General features: G+C 32.0%; 1 protein-coding gene across 4 annotated transcripts in view; it reads left to right on the forward strand.

Moving 5' to 3' along the window:
* LOC130629944 (uncharacterized) overlaps positions 1 to 11,040 on the forward strand; it is a 65,974-nt gene extending 54,934 nt beyond the window's left edge. For all 4 annotated transcript variants that reach the window (XM_057443332.1, XM_057443331.1, XM_057443329.1 and 1 more), the window contains 2 exons: positions 6,823 to 6,933; positions 9,971 to 11,040. In XM_057443332.1, coding sequence (XP_057299315.1) covers positions 6,823 to 6,933; positions 9,971 to 10,246 — 387 coding nt within the window. In that variant the 3' untranslated portion in view covers positions 10,247 to 11,040. The remainder of the gene's footprint in view (positions 1 to 6,822; positions 6,934 to 9,970) is intronic.
* The last annotated feature ends 5,543 nt before the right edge of the window (positions 11,041 to 16,583 follow it).

Raw genomic sequence — 16,583 nt, forward strand, 5'->3', positions numbered from 1 at the left:
AGAATGATCTTTACCACCACCACCTGGACATTTTAACCATGTCCTAAATGCAACTGCCAAGTTACATGTTTTAGCAAAAAACAGGATTGAAAATGTAGAGGCGCGCTTTCTTTGTGGATCTTTTATGCAATTTCTCGTACTGAAGTGGGGAAGTACTTCGTCGATATTCGGTCTTTTATCACAATAATAAAACCATCCATGACGGTTATAGACATGTTTTCTACACCCTCTTTTACTTCCATACGACTCGCCGTCACAATCAGCCACAGCCTTAAGTTAAGCCTTTTCATTCTCATTGAGGCTCCCAATCCCTCTTTCCACGCAGGCTTTTGCAAGACTCGTTTTGTCATTCCGCTTTCTTTAAAGTTCTCTAGAAACAAAATTTATAGAAAGTTTATAACAATATTAGTTTTTAACAAAGCATAGAAAGTAGGATAAAAAAGAATTCATTTGAATAAAAGAAGAGTTCTATTTACTATAAATTTAAAGTTAGAACAACTTACCTTATACTTTACTTCGTATACAAAGTATTAGTTGAGAAACTTCTCATTAAAACAATTCCTTTTTATAATGAAGGACGCTCTCCATAGCAGAGTTAAGGTAGCAGCGAAAACGGAATTATTTTCAAGTGGCACAATATAAATTAGACTGCAGAGTATTCATAATTAAATAACTATTCCTCAATGTATAAAGAATTCAACGAAACAAACAGAGTGGAACGATATATACCGTCACATAAATTCCAACAAATTCCCTATGGGAACGACACGTTGTGAGTAACAATAGAACAATACATTCCGCTTTTATAACATTTTTTTAATAAGTTGTTAAAGAACACCAAGTTCCTTAATAATGGTTTTTTTTAAAAAGTTGGAACATGTAAAGTATTTAATGTGTTTAGGGTGTAAGATAATCGCACATAGAATCACGGACCATTATAATTTTATACGCTATATAATAATAATAATAGTATTTTTCTATTTTTTATTTCTATCGTCATATGATGACGTCATAGGTCATATACCAAGTTTTATTCCATGACAGCTACTAGCACCAAGGTTCTCAAATATCGAGTTGTCAAAAAATTTTGAATTCTGATTGATTTCCATTTTCTCCCTAGAGAAATCCTTTGTCTCCATAACACCTGTAAATGTTCCTAATAAAATCTTTGTTTGGATTGTTTGTGCAGTGAAGAAGCTTTTACTTGCGATGTGTCTCTTTCAACAATTACAAATTTTGATTCCTTTCACTAACGCAACTCGCAAGTGAGTAAAATGTTACGGTATATATATATAAAGAAAAGTGAATTCCCTAATGGAATTAAAGCTCGTTTTATACATAATGATATATTCTAAATATAAATCAACTTAATGGCTCCTTAAGGGAGCCATTGACGTAACGGAATATTCAAATTCAGGACAACAGGACAAATTCTCATTCTTTTAATGACTAGTACTGTTAATAGTTTTAAAAAAGATAAAAAAACGAGATTTTCCAAAAAAAAAAATTTTCTTCAATAATTGTCTCATTATGACATCATCACTTCCTGTGATGACATGTCAACCCAAATATTTTGTCACTAATGAAGTCACAACATATTGATACTTCTTTGTGACAAGTTTCGTCACTGAAATCCAAACAGAACAAAACTTACAGCCAATACTTCAAGGTTAAAAAAGCCCATATCAAGTAGGGTTAAGGGAGAATGATGTTGTTCTAGATAAGAATGAACGAGACAGATTGAAAAAGGATCTACAAAATAAACCATATTCTAAACTTATACTGAGATGTTACCAACCCACTAGTTATTATTTGTTGCAATTTGTTAAAATCCTGCTAAGGTTTGTTAGGCGCAAGTGTGACGCTAGTTATACGCTAGTCATAATTTGTTAATTAATAATATAATGATTGAATACGCTAACTTCACTTTGTTATCAGCAATTATTTTTGCAATTATATATCCATGTTATAAGTTGCGTAAGATTTTTTGTCTTATAAATATAGTAATGGATTTCAAGATACTTGATGAACTAACTAATTTAGAACAGAATGTTGCCAAAGAATTAAAATCACCATCAATTGAAGAACCAATGGAAGAAGAATTGATCCTGAAAAAAATAGACTGATTAATTGTGAGCTATCTGGTAACTCTACACAGTATCTAGGTAAAGAATACATAGGACAACAAATAAGAGAAATGGATGTTATTAATAATATGTCAGCTAAATATAAAGGCTACTTGAGTGGTCAAATGACTAAATTATTAGGGTAAATCTCTAATTAACTTATATTCTAATTTGGCATGTGGAGTATTAGGTGTCAGCAATCAACAAGAATTAAATGATGACTTAGAAGATGATCCATTCCTTAATACCGCTCTACTAAGATTTAAATGTGATATGTACTATCAATTTGGTGCAATGTTAGCGCCAGTTAGTGTTACTATGATTACAGGTAGCCATTATGTAAAACATTCTAGTACTACTAATAATGGAACAACCAGTAGTGGAACAACAAAAACCAGAACCACTATTTTCCTATACCTGTACCAGCATCAAGAAAACCAATCCATGCACCAAGAACTGATATAGTGCAATTGCAAAAGGCTCTAAGGGATTCAACTAAGTAATTTGAGTTGGGAGTTTACAGGTAGCATCGGAACAAATATAGTGTAGCTCAATGGATTTCTGAGGGATCTGGATGGACTATTGTTTCAGTTGATCACATTTTTTTAACATAACCAAATACAAGCCATTTAAACAGTTCCGGCTATATTGAACTACCTACAGAATTACAAAATATTTTAAAGGGGTTAATTAATCTACAAAATCAAGACAATGAATGCTTTTGATGGTGCCATATTAGGGACCTAAACCCACAAGATAGGAACCCTAAACGAATAAAGAAATGTGACAAAGAATACATTAATAAATTGGATTACTCTGAAATTGAATTCCCAGTAGCCATCAAACAGTATAACAAGATCGAAAAACAAAACAAAATCAGAATAAATGTGCTCGGCTATGAAGATAAACAACCATTTCCAATATATGTATCAAAAGAGAAATTCGAAGACCATATGGAACTATTGTTAATAACAAAGGGTGAAAACAAACATTATGTTCTTATCAATAATTTAATAGTTTCATGTAGAATCAATTAAAACATAAGGAAAGAAAACACTTCTGTATGTACTGTCTACAATGTTTCTCGTCAAAAGATATACTATCAAAGCATACGGAAAACTGTATAGTTATCAATGGTGAGCAAGCTATAAGAATGCCAGAAAAGGGTGACAACACATTTGTGATATATGATATCAAAAGTAAGCACTTCAATAAGGACATGGTAATGACTAAGGCTGATAAAATAGATTTCAAGAATGCAGATAGTTGTCATATTTGTGTTAAAACGTGTGTTGATAAAGATATTAGAGTAAGAGATCATTGTCACGTTGACTGGTGAATATAGAGGATCGGTTCATCAAGAGGAAGAGAATATTAACCATAAAATAACTGATAAGATACCTGTAATTTTCCATAATCTAAGAAGATATGATAGCAACAGATTGGTAAAATTGTCAAAAAGCACTCATATAAGACTAAGGATGGTGAGGTAAAGGAAATGAACATTAACGTAATACCCAATAATATGGAGAAATACATGGCCTTCATGCTTGGTAATAATCTGACTTGCATTGATAGTTTCCAGTTTATGAGTTCAAGTCTTGAAAAGTTGACAGATAATCTATCTAACGAATCTTTCAAATATACCAAAGAAGATTTCGGAGATGGAGTAAAATTCGACTTGATGATCAAGTATCCTTATCACTACATGGATTGTTTCGAAAGATTTGATGAGACACAGTTACCCAATAAAAATGACCTCTACAGCTTACTATATGGTGAACAGATTACAGATGAACAATATGAACATGCAAAGTCAGTTTGGAACGAGTTTGGTATGTGGACAATGGGAGAGTATCATGGTTTGTACCTAAAATCAGATGTATTAATATTAGCTGACTAGTGGATAAGGCCCGTGGAAAAATCCACTTAGGCAAAATAACAGAGAAAAAGAACCGTCATTTAAATGGCCCGTCAGCAATGGCCCGTCAAGACCTTAAAATTTTTTTTTAGGAAATTTGTATATGTGTTGCCTTCATCGTATAGATCTTGAAACGCTGAGCAAGAAAATGCATAGGATCATGTACTTTTGATAAATGGTTGCAGAGATATTAGGGTTTAAAGGTTTTTTGATGACGTCATCAACCCGTCCATTCCGAATCGGATTCGGCGGCCCAGGTTTGGGAAAATAACCCAAATTGGTCCTAGGTGGTCCCTAGTTACCCACGCGGTGAAAAATCATTGACGTCACCACCTCGTTTCCAAGTTATTTGGCCTCATAGTTTTAGGTGCACTGTAATGGCTTCATTAATTTAATATAGGATATTGACGTTAAAGTAGTGTTATTGACGTCGCGCCGTAACGTCAGAAAATTTGACATATTAGAGATGCATTTTTCGGCAACATCAAAGGAAAATGAAGACATCCACTTTGCCTGTTACAGACACACAATCAGACACACTCTCCGTATTATTATAAGAGACTAGTCGATAAATCTCGTGGAGTAATCCACTTAGGCAGAAGGACAATGGAAAAATAGGTTGTTTTAGTTTTTTTGCTGACGTCAGCAGTGCAAATACAAAATAAATATATTTTTTTAGAAATTTGTATACCTGTTGCCTTCATCGTATAGATCTTGAAATGCTGATCAAGAAAATGTATATGTTCATGTATCTTTGACAAACGGTTGCAGAGATATCAAGGTTTAAAGGTTTTTTGATGACGTCATCAAACCGTCCATTCCGAAACGGATTCGGGGACCCAGGTTTGGAAAACTTACCCAAATTGGTCCCAGGTTGTCCCTAGTTACCCACGCGGTGAAAAAACATTGATGTCACCACCTCGTTTCCAAGTTATTTGGCCTCAAAGTTTTAAGTGCATTGTAATGACTTCACTAATCTTAATTAACTTTCCTTTGACGTCAATACTATTTTATCGGTAAAGTTTGGTAAATTGCAGAACAATTTTATAGGCGATGTTTTATAGAATTTGTTAAAGAAAATTTTGAAGAATGTAATCCACTTTGCAAAAGTGACAGACAGACACACGGAACTGGCGTATTATTATATAGATGTATTTGAGAAATTCAGAAGTACATGCTTACGGTGTTACAAGCTTGACCCATGCCATTATTTTACATCTCCTGGACTATCTTGGGATGCTATGTTGAAATTGACTAATGTAGAACTTGAATTGATGACAGATATTGACATGTTCCAGTTTAATGAGAAGGGATTATGAGGAGGTGTGTCATATATTGCCAACACATATGGGAAAGCTAATAATAAGTAGATGAAAGATAATAACAAGGAGTGGCCATCAAGGTATCTTATGTATCTGGACCCTAATAATCTATATGGTTATGGAATATCACAGTATTTACTAACAGGTGGATTTAGATTGTTAACAGAAAAAGAAATAAAAAAATATAACCTAGCTAAGTATGAAGATGATAGTAGTAAAGGATTGATATGAGAGGTTGATTTAGAATATCCAGAAAAACTACATGACTCACATAATGACTATTCATTAGCACCAGAGAAGACCAAAGTGACCAAAGATATGTTATCAGACTATTGTAGGGGATTCGAGAAGGATTTCTTTAAACTAATGAATAACAGTGTATTTACTATGGAGAACATTAGAACAAATGAATGTGGAGCTTGTAACTAGCAAATCCAAATTACTGAAATTAGCATCGAAAACAACATATGCATCATCTAAGATCTTTAACGAGAATTTAAGGAAACACTAACACTAAACAGGCCGGCGTATGTGGGTATGTCTATTCTTGATCTTTCTAAGACACTGATGTATGACTTCCACTATAACTACATTAATATAAAAAAATATTCTGATAAGGCTAGGCTGTTGTTTAGAGATACTGACTCTCTAACATATGAGATTGAAGCTGATGACGTATACAAGGACTTTTGGAGTGATAAGGATAAATTTGATAATAGTGATTATCCAAAGACTTCACCATTCTATGACACATCAAACAAGAAGTGTATAGGTAGGATAAAGGATGAGGCGGCTGGTGTAACAAACCTTGAATTTGTTGGTTTGAAGTCCAAGATGTATAGCTATATTAAGGATAATTGTAAGTGTGGGAAGACAACAAAAGGTATCAAGAAGAACATTACTAAGAATAACATCAAGCATGTAGACTATAGAAATGTATTATTGGGAACTATAAACTAGGAAAACCATTAGAATTCAAGACCATATTCTTGGATGTGTAGGTGGCACATCTTCCTCACTAGGCCCACGGGTTGGAAGCTATGTGATCAATAAGGCGTCACTCAGCTTCGGCACACCTTCCTCACTAGCCCCACGGCCCTACACCCCGCCAGCCATGAGACAACTTATAACATATTTTAACTTCATATAAAGCATTTCACTCAATAATACTCAATAATACTCAATAAAGAATACTCATTTGTTCTTTGTATGTGTTACTTTATATTATGCTAAACTTAAACTAAATTAATTTCAAAGGCCGAGGAGATTTCGATAATTTTTATGCTGTGTTAAAAGAAGACACATTTTGATTTTTGTCGATTTCATTTTAATGACTGAAATGGCCATCGCAAGTATCACAAAACTATATTAGAGTTTGATTAAAGAGAAAAAAAGGTTTAGTGCAACATCCTCTTGGCGATTGCAAGCGATGCAAATTTTATTTTTATTTCAGAAACATTGCGAGAAAAATGATGACAAGGATTTACCGAATCAAATGGAAAAGGAAATCTTTCGCAGACTTCGACAGTATCCTAGTCGAGAAAAACAAAAATATATAACTGAGGTATGATTTATCTATTCTCTTTCTTGCTAAAACTAGATGTGAGATCTAAGATCAAGTCATCCATTCGTTATATTTTTTAAAAGATGAACAAGGCACTTGTAGTCGACCGCCCCTTAGTTTATATTTAATCATAGAATTATATCTTGCTATATCAAATTCAATTTAAACATTATCTCTTTTCAAGAAAATTTATGACCAGATTTTAAAGAACTTAATACAGTAAAGCAAAATTTGAGGATTAAGTAGATTTACAGGACATACAAGCATAGGGGATGTGGGAATCATTTCTTTGCGAGCATACATTCTAAAACACGTGCTTATACTATTCTTGTGAAGAACACTATTTAGTTCCTCATGTTAAAGTAATATTCATTGGTTAAAAATTCTAATTTGGCTTGTTCCTAAAATTGGGTTATTAGGGACTTTGAAATATGCGCGTGATCGGGACAATGATAATTTCGTTACACCGGTCTCATCTTAACCGCCTTAGTAATATGCCCATGTGTGCGATGCTTATGAATCGAATTTGAAAAATTGAATTGTTTATAATCCGCGACATTTAAACGTAGCAAATGTTTATGGGGCGCCGTTGTGGACAATATTTTATGTTGTAATATATGTTCTAATTTTTAAAGAAACTTTTCCATTTTACAATACACGTTCTAATTTTTTACCAAACTCTTGAATTTAAGTTTCAACTTTTAAATATATCTTTTATTGTTAAATAAAACTATTCTACTTTAACCCTATTAAGCCCTGGGAGGGGGCATAATGGCCCACGGCATATTTAATGTGCTGTAACTTCTTTTGGAATGCTTTATATTCCTTGCCCTTCCGTGACTTTTCCTAACTTTTATCTGGTATTACGGATATTAAAAAATGTTTGGAAAAATATCAGTCGTTATAACGGGGCTAAGGCATTTTTTGCAGGGGGTAAGGAGTATATATATGATGTATATATATGATGTTTTTTCAATTTTTATATATAACTTGAGTATTTGGTGGAATGTATGAAGTATTGTATTTATTATTTGGTAAAAAAAAACAGGTGGTATATTTTGCAGACCGGAATTTGAGAAAATACAGACCAGCTATTAGAGCCAAGTACGTAATCAATTTTATAGTGTTTTTTTTCAAGTTTTTATATAGCTTGAATATTTGTTGACATGTGTTAAATATTGAAATTATTATTAATTAAAAAACAGGTGGTATAATTTGCTGACCAGAATTTGATAAAATACAGACCAGATATATGAATCAAGTAAATTATCAATTATATAGTTTTTTTCAGGGTTTTTTTATACACAGTGTTTATATTGTAGTTTATTACTCAAAATAACGTTTGTTAATATTATTTTTGTACATATTTTCTTGTTCAGAAATTATTTTTAGATTTGTTCCGTGTTTTTCATGAGATGTAGATTTAGGCGGTTCCTTTTATCTGTGACGTCATACAAAGGTGATGTTGTCATAATAAAGTTTAATTATGTGTCTAACAGAAAAATACTAATACTGACTAGTCGTTAGCCCGAGGAAAAATCCACGGGTTCGCCCGTCGCAGCTAAGCTACCATTTTGCGTGACAGACAGACGGACGGACGGACGGACGTATACGGGCATTATTCTAATACTAATAACTAGCAACTTTCAAGTGCTAATTGTTAGCTGACTTTTGTGAACAAAATCATAGAAAGTCTATTTATAATCCCAGTATTTCATTTAGTAATAGTCTTCTGATCGTAAACAAATTCTCCCAACACGGCCTAATATTTACCATTTATTTAGTCGTTACTAAAGTTATTAAATATAATTGTGAACAAATTTTGGTAAAATATACTTATTTCAGAGATATCTATTCAAAACTTGTAGTTTTCAAGTACCACTTTTCATCTATGACGTCATACTCAAAGTGATGACGTCATATTGTTTTGCTGTTAGTTGTCTTTGGTTTTGCAAACGTTGAAAATACATTACATTCATTGGCCACAGACAATCTAAAATCAGAGCTAGCAAAATTAGGAGATGAATTAATGGTTCTATACGTCATACTGCTTGTAGCATAGTTCACTTTAATGCTGCTTTCAATATTGTTTCGTATCAGGGCTACTGGTGTTGATGAAACAGATAAGGTGGAGGAGGAGGAGGAGAAGGAGGAAGGACTGCAGTCTATTGCTGCAGCAAACGTAACAAGAGATTGGTCAAAGCTGGGAAATGCTGCACGGGAGTGAGATCTATGTCTGGACAAAATAGGGTCACCTAACGTATTCACGTTTTGACTCAAGTCTTGAAGAAGCTTGTTTGCCTGTTTAGCAATGTTGGAGAGTGACTTTCTGATATCCGTATGACTATTATTTCCAGAATCACCATTTGACGAAGCCATTTTTAACTATGATCAATTGAAAAGGATATATACAAGATGCTGGAATATATAAGATATAAAGAGTTTTTTCCAGTATGGCGCCTTCTAATGTTTGAATTTTACAAATCGAATTCAACAAAATGCAGCCTTTCTAATTCACCTTAGATGTCATTGCCAAAATAAGTTTAGAAAAGCTGAAATAGTTTATGTATCGCCTACTAAATATGATACTGTTTGTGTGTGTTTTGTTTTGTTCGTATTTTTGTTTTCTCACAAATCTTCAAACCGCAGATTCTTGTTATGATTAATTTTCGTAATCAAAATGAAACGTTGCAATGACGTCAGATAAAGTCGTGATCCGTCGCACACGCTACCGTTGAACGACATCGTTTTAAAGTTGCAACTGCAAATTCGCTTTGTGCTAACCCGACGCGCGACGTAATAAAGCAACTTTAATCTGAGAATACTTCTACATTGTCATTATTTAACACATATTCTAACTGAAAAAGGAACTGCTGATTTTATTTTTTCTTACAACATCTTTTTTGTTCACAAATTTACTGCTCGGTAAATTTATGACAATACATCGCTTAATCCATCACACATATTACAATGTTTATTTTTACTGTTTCTTTTTTTAACTTACTATTGTTTGAATAGTCGTTTTATTTTTACTTAGAAAATAATGAAACGCTATCAGTGGGCAGATGGCAGTAACAAAAGCTTCAGACGTTATGTGGAAGAATGTGTTCGAGTCACGTGGTTAATGAATGCAAGCTCTCCACCAATGTATGCATCATTTGACGACCAAAATGTTTGCAGTGAAAAGCACGAAGTACGGGATGGTACTGGAGACAAGATAAGATATTGGATATGGCCTTGCATTTATTTTTCAGAACAAGCCTACTGTAATCACGAAGATGTTTTGGTAATGGGAGTAGTTGTCGCGGAGTAGAAGTTTATCTTATTTTGATTACAGTATTGTTCATGATACGAATGTGGGTTACGGTCGAAGTAACTAAAAATAAAAGTTTAAATGATTCAAAATAAAATCGTCTGAGCTATTCAAATGCGCAGAAATTCTTTTCTTTGCCTAGGGATAGGTTTCGTGTCAGGGCTACTGGTGTTGATGAAGCAGATTTCATGTTTCATGTTTTAATAGAATAATGCTGTCCCTTATAGAGTTCAAATTTATTCGCAATTGCACTTCTTGAAAGTACAATTTAAAAAGTTGCACTCCTTATGGAATGCTAAAACAGCAACAAAAAAAAGAGTTCCATTTGTTTGCATTTACTTTTTATATGTAAACACATATTTACTTCTTATGTGCACTTGAATATAGCTATGTTTATTTTTATTAAATTTAACTGCAACAAATGCATCGTCCAATCAAACTACTTTAATGACTTTTAACTTGTTAATTTTGTTAGTGTTTTCAGTTTTTCGCCCTTTTTCAATTTCCTATGAAATTACACACAACGTCATATAGCTTCACAATTATTCTAAAAATATATATATAAAAACTAATTGAATGCATTTTAACGAATAGTAATAAAATTCTTTATTGTTGTTAAGTCAAATTGTGTCCTGTTATTTGGTTTATTGTCTAGTTAAAAATCGTAATAGCACACTTCCTACTACCTACCCTTCTTATCGCTTAGTTTGTGTTCGGTAAATTTTATATATGATGGCCGTAAGAAGCACATTTTGTTTAATAAAATAAACCATGATTTTGAACTTCTAAGAGAAGCATCTTTATTTTGCGAAACAGTGGCCATATGCTATCCTCGTTATTATTCCCGTTCCTACTTTCATTTGACAAGGTTTTTTATTTTTAAGTATACCTTGGACCTGGTCTGTAAATAACAATAAGTCTGGTGTGGAAAATATACTTCTAAAGAATCAAGTAATACCACATAATTGTTTTTGCAAACTAATACGTAGTGCCACCATGTTTTTGAGTATTCTTATCTTGTTATGACCGTTTCTTACTATATTCCTGATGACTTATACCCATATCTGTGATGTAATTTAGCGTATGCGCAATAGGTTTTTTTTTCAGTATGTTATAACCCTTCTCGCCTGGCTTAAATTTAGGGATTTTTTAAAAGTTCTAACCGGCACCTATAAAATTGTTATAAAATGAGATCTTTACATTCTAAAATTTATTTAAATTTATATTTTTGAAGAGCTTAGTGAATTTGAAACAGATATATACTAAAAAAACACATAAAGTGCGTAAATCTAAGCCTGCAAATAATTTAAAAAAGATTTTTATAAAAAAATAGCAAAAAAAAAGACTTCAGATAAAATGTTATATATGAACAGGGTTAAAACTGATACATGTAACATATTGCTGAAAAAATTGAAAACATAAAAAATAAATAATCAAGATTTTCAACAATAAAAATAGTATAAATAATAAATGGGCAATAAATGAACAATAAAAAATACTATACCGGTTCCTTAAGGATCCCCAAAGGGAGACCATAATGGCAGCCAGTACGGTCGTGTTCTACGCTTTACTATTATTCTTGTTGTTGTTTTGCGGAAATATTGAAACTGTTGAATGCGAAAGAAAGAATGTTTTAGTAGAACTGTTAAAGAGAAAAGGATTGAATGTATTACATCAAAATATTCGTGGCTTATTAGCAAATTTTAGTGGTTTACAGGCACTTTTTCATCGCATCCAAACATAGATGTGTTTACGTTATCAGAAACTCATATTTCAACCGCGGAAGATGTCATCAGCAGTATGATATCCCAGGTTACAATTTTGAAAAAAAAATCGTAATACTGGTAAGGAGGAGGTGTAGCGTTTTATAAAAAACAACATAAACTATGTTAGGCGAACAGATTTGGAGATTTGTAAACTCGAAAGCGTTGTTATAGAAATTGTCGTTAAAAATTCGCAAAACGTTCTTGTAGCAACACATTATAGGCCTCCAAACGGCACAAAACACTTGCCGAGTAATTACAATGAGTTATTACAGAAATCATTATCGCCTTGTTGTGTGGAGTCTAAAGATGTTATACTCATAGGAGGTATGAATGTCAACTACTTAAATTCACGAAATAATAGAGAAGTTAAGGCAATTAATCAACAAAATGGTTTGACACAAATAATTAAAAAACCAACGCGCAGGACACAAAATATTTAATCGACATTATAGCAACGAACAACCCTGGCTCAATCGCTGAACACGACGTCATACCGACTAGTCTCAGTGACCATGATTTAGTAGGTTGCGTACGAAAATTAAACAACAAAAAGTCAAAAACAGTCAAAACCAGGAATTATGCCAAATACAACCCTGATAATATGAATCGTGATTTTGAACAAGTGAATTGGTTGCCGGTATTATCTTTATCAAACGTTAATGATGCTGTTAACACATTCAATGGCATTGTAAAATATATTTCCGACAAACATGCACCCATCATTCAAAAAAGAGTGAAAGGTCGCCCATGCGCATGGCTTAACGAAAACTTGAAATCTATAATGAACTAGCGTGATCAACTTTTACGAAATTCTAGAAAAAACAGCAGTGCAAGTGATTGGAGGAAATATGAGGACTTAAGAAATAAATGCAACAACATGCAAAAGAATGATAAGGCTTAAACATCACAAGAACGTAATAGGCGAAAACCACACAAATCCCAACGGTTTCTGGAAAGCAGTGAAAACTATATTTTCGACAAAGCCTAACACAAAAAATGCGACTAATAACGAGAAGGATAATCAAACTCGCGCCATTGCTTTCCGTGATTACTTTTTAACAGTCGTAAATAATCTGAAGTCATCCGCATTGAAGAACTTTATCTGGAAACCGTCAAATCACATTTGCTCCAGAACTAGAAAATCTTTTAATTTTCAACATGTGTCTAAAGTTTTTATTAAAGATTTTCTTAAAAAGAAATTAAAGAGACAGAAATTCACTGGGCTTGATGAACTCCCCCCTGGAATGCTTAAAGATTGCGCGCAACATTTATTGTTCCGTTACATCACAATATTAACCAGTCTTTGCGCTCCAGTGTAGTCCCGAACGCATAAAAACAAGCAAAAATCGTCCCACTTTTTAAATCAGAAGACACAAACAAACCTGAAAATTATCTTCCAATTTCAGTGTTGCCAATACTCTCTAAATCATTGGAAAAACCAGTACACACGCAATTAATGGAATTCTTAGAAAATGAGAAATTACTAAATGACTCCCAATTTGGCTATAGAGCTTAACGTTTAACACATCTTGCAACAACACTACTTGTTGACAAAGTAAGACAAGCTGCCGAGAACGGAAAGTTAGTTGGAGCGCTGTTCCTGGATTTAAGTATAGCGTCCGATACGAACAGTCACGATGTAGTCTTAAGAAAACTTTCATCATACGTTGTTGAAAATGTAGAATTGTTGTGGTTCACAGATTATCTTTTTAACCGATCACAAGTTGTTGAAGTTGGCAATCGAACATCAGCAAGTTTTAATTTTGTGAGTGGAGGGCCGCAAGGATCGATACTCAGTCCTATGCTATTTTTAATATTTTTTAATGACTTCCGGGTGTAACCGTAAATAATTACTCCCCGAATAAAATTACTCCCCCAGTAATAATTTCCTGGGAAATTATTACTCTTGGAGTGGTAATTTCCCAGGAAATTATTACTCCCACACGGAAATTATTACTCCCTTGAAATCACTCTTTTATAAATGGGGGAGTACTTTTTTCCCAGTAAAAACTAACTCCCACGAATGAGGGAGTACTTTTTTCCCTGTAAAACTTCTCATGAAGACATTCCATTGCAAGTTCGAATGTGCGAGCTTCCTTTCTTCATAATTTTTATTCATATTTTTTTCATACTTTGTTTTATCGGTTTTCTAATCTTAAGCAGTTCTTTTTGTATGTTTTTTAGAGCGTCAAGCTTCATTTATTTTTACTTTGTTTGATACATTTTTTAAACTCAAACGTTTATTTTATCTGCAACAAAATACTATGTTTTACTTTATCCGATAAGTTCTTAAACTCAAGGTCAAAAGTTTGTTATTTTATTCTTTAAAGCTCTAATAATCTATTATTTATTTCATTTATGAATTTTTAAGCTCAAGCAGTTCATGTTTTCCAGATTTAAAATTTCAAGTTCCAAAAAGTTTTTTCTCTCGTGATTTGTTAACTATAATCATTTTGTTTCACTTTTTTTTTTTTGTTAAATTTATTTCCTATTCATTTATTACAGTTTTTTGTTATAACGTTGTAGTTATCGTGAGAAAATAGATTATCAAATGATTTTGAAATGATTATTCTAAAGTCAAGTTAAGCATCATAGATGTGGTTGGCCATTTATATATATATATATATATATATATATATATATATATATATATATATATATATATATATATATATATATATATATATATATATATATATATATATATATATATATATATATATATATATATATATATATATATATATATATATATATATATATATATATATATATATATATATATATATATATATATATATATATATATATATATATATATATATATATATATATATATATATATATATATATATATATATATATATATATATATATATATATATATATATATATATATATATATATATATATATATATATATATATATATATATATATATATATTTTTTTATTGGTCCCACTGAAAAAGGGAAGCCAGACCCACACCGCCGGATGTTTAACTCTTCTGGTAGTCCATTGTAAGTCCTCTTAATAAATTATTTTTATAAATAGCATAATAATGGTCATTTTCTATTTATTAAGTTAGTGGAGAAAAAACTTCCTGCGGGAAGTAATAATTTTCTGGTAAATAGATACTCCCGGGAGTAACAATATCCCGGGAAATAGGTACTGGGGAGTACTTATTTCCTAGTAAATAATTACTGGGGAGTAAACTTTTAGGGGAGTATGTTTTTACGGTCACACCGGAACACGTTGAGAGAGGTAAGTGTATTCAATTTGCTGACGATGCCGTCATCTATGTTGCAAATGCTGACCCCTGTATAATGGAAACAACATTGAACGATGAATTAGAAAACGTATCCATTTACTTGAACGATAACAAATTTATTCTGAATCTAAAGAAAGGAAAAACAAACTGTGCTATTTGGAACATCTAAAAGATTATCCCATAAAAATGCCAAAAATATAATCCAATTGGCAATGCAGAGTCAACCTATTCATCATTCGACGTTTTACATATATTTGGAAAGCAAACTGGATTCATCACTAACTCTGGTTGCCAATTTCGAGAAACCATATAAGAACGCTGCCGGAAGAAAAATGCGACCATTTCTGAGTTTTGAAGCTGCATGTAAAATTCTATCAGATGGTAATTGAACCCATTTTTTGTATAGTTCTCTTTCAAATTTAAAATTAACGATGACCCAACGTTGCAATCAATAGAAAATCGAGCCAGACAAATAGTTGGAGAAAAAAATACGATCCGGAGTATTATAAGAAATATGAAAGGAAGGCATGCGTTTTGGTAAAAGCTGTCTGAGGAACACCGTCTGTGAAAATTTCAATTAACACAAGCATTTAATTAACACACGGATAAATATGTTGGTGAAATTACCACGTATAAAATTGGACTTCGAAAAAAGATCCTTCAAATATCTTGGTGCAGCATTATACAATGACTTACCATTAAATATACGTTGTTGCGATAACTTATTTCAGTTCAAAAAATTAGTTTCAACATTTTATGTAAATATTCGCTTTTAAAATATGTTTTATATGTTTTTAGTAATTATTTAAGTAGCTTCTGTTTCTAACTTTTGTGCATTCTAGTTTCACATTTTTCTTTTTTCTCTGTTTCTTTTTTCTTGGTATGTACATGCGTTTTATATTCATTTGTTTAGCTAACTCATGAGCAGTTTTTAGTAAGTAGTTTTTGCTTATTTTTTTCTTTCTTTTATATCTTTTTAATGACAGGACACACAATGATAGCAGTAGTTCATTCAATAATAATAATAATAATAATAATAATAATAATAATAATAATAATAATAATAATAATAATAATAATAATAATAATAATAATAATAATAATAATAATAATAATAATAATAATAATAATAATAATAATAATAATAATAATAATAATAATAATAATAATAACTATATTCATGGACTGTTTTGTTACATGTCGGCAGGGCTGATTTGTTACATCCGGGCGGGATTGCTACATAAATAGGGCTGTTTTGTCACATCGGGTTGTTTTGTTACGGGAGATCGGGCGGTTTTGCT

The sequence above is a fragment of the Hydractinia symbiolongicarpus genome, chromosome 2 (genome assembly GCF_029227915.1).
Source record: "Hydractinia symbiolongicarpus strain clone_291-10 chromosome 2, HSymV2.1, whole genome shotgun sequence".
NCBI classification, from domain to species: Eukaryota; Metazoa; Cnidaria; class Hydrozoa; order Anthoathecata; family Hydractiniidae; genus Hydractinia; species Hydractinia symbiolongicarpus.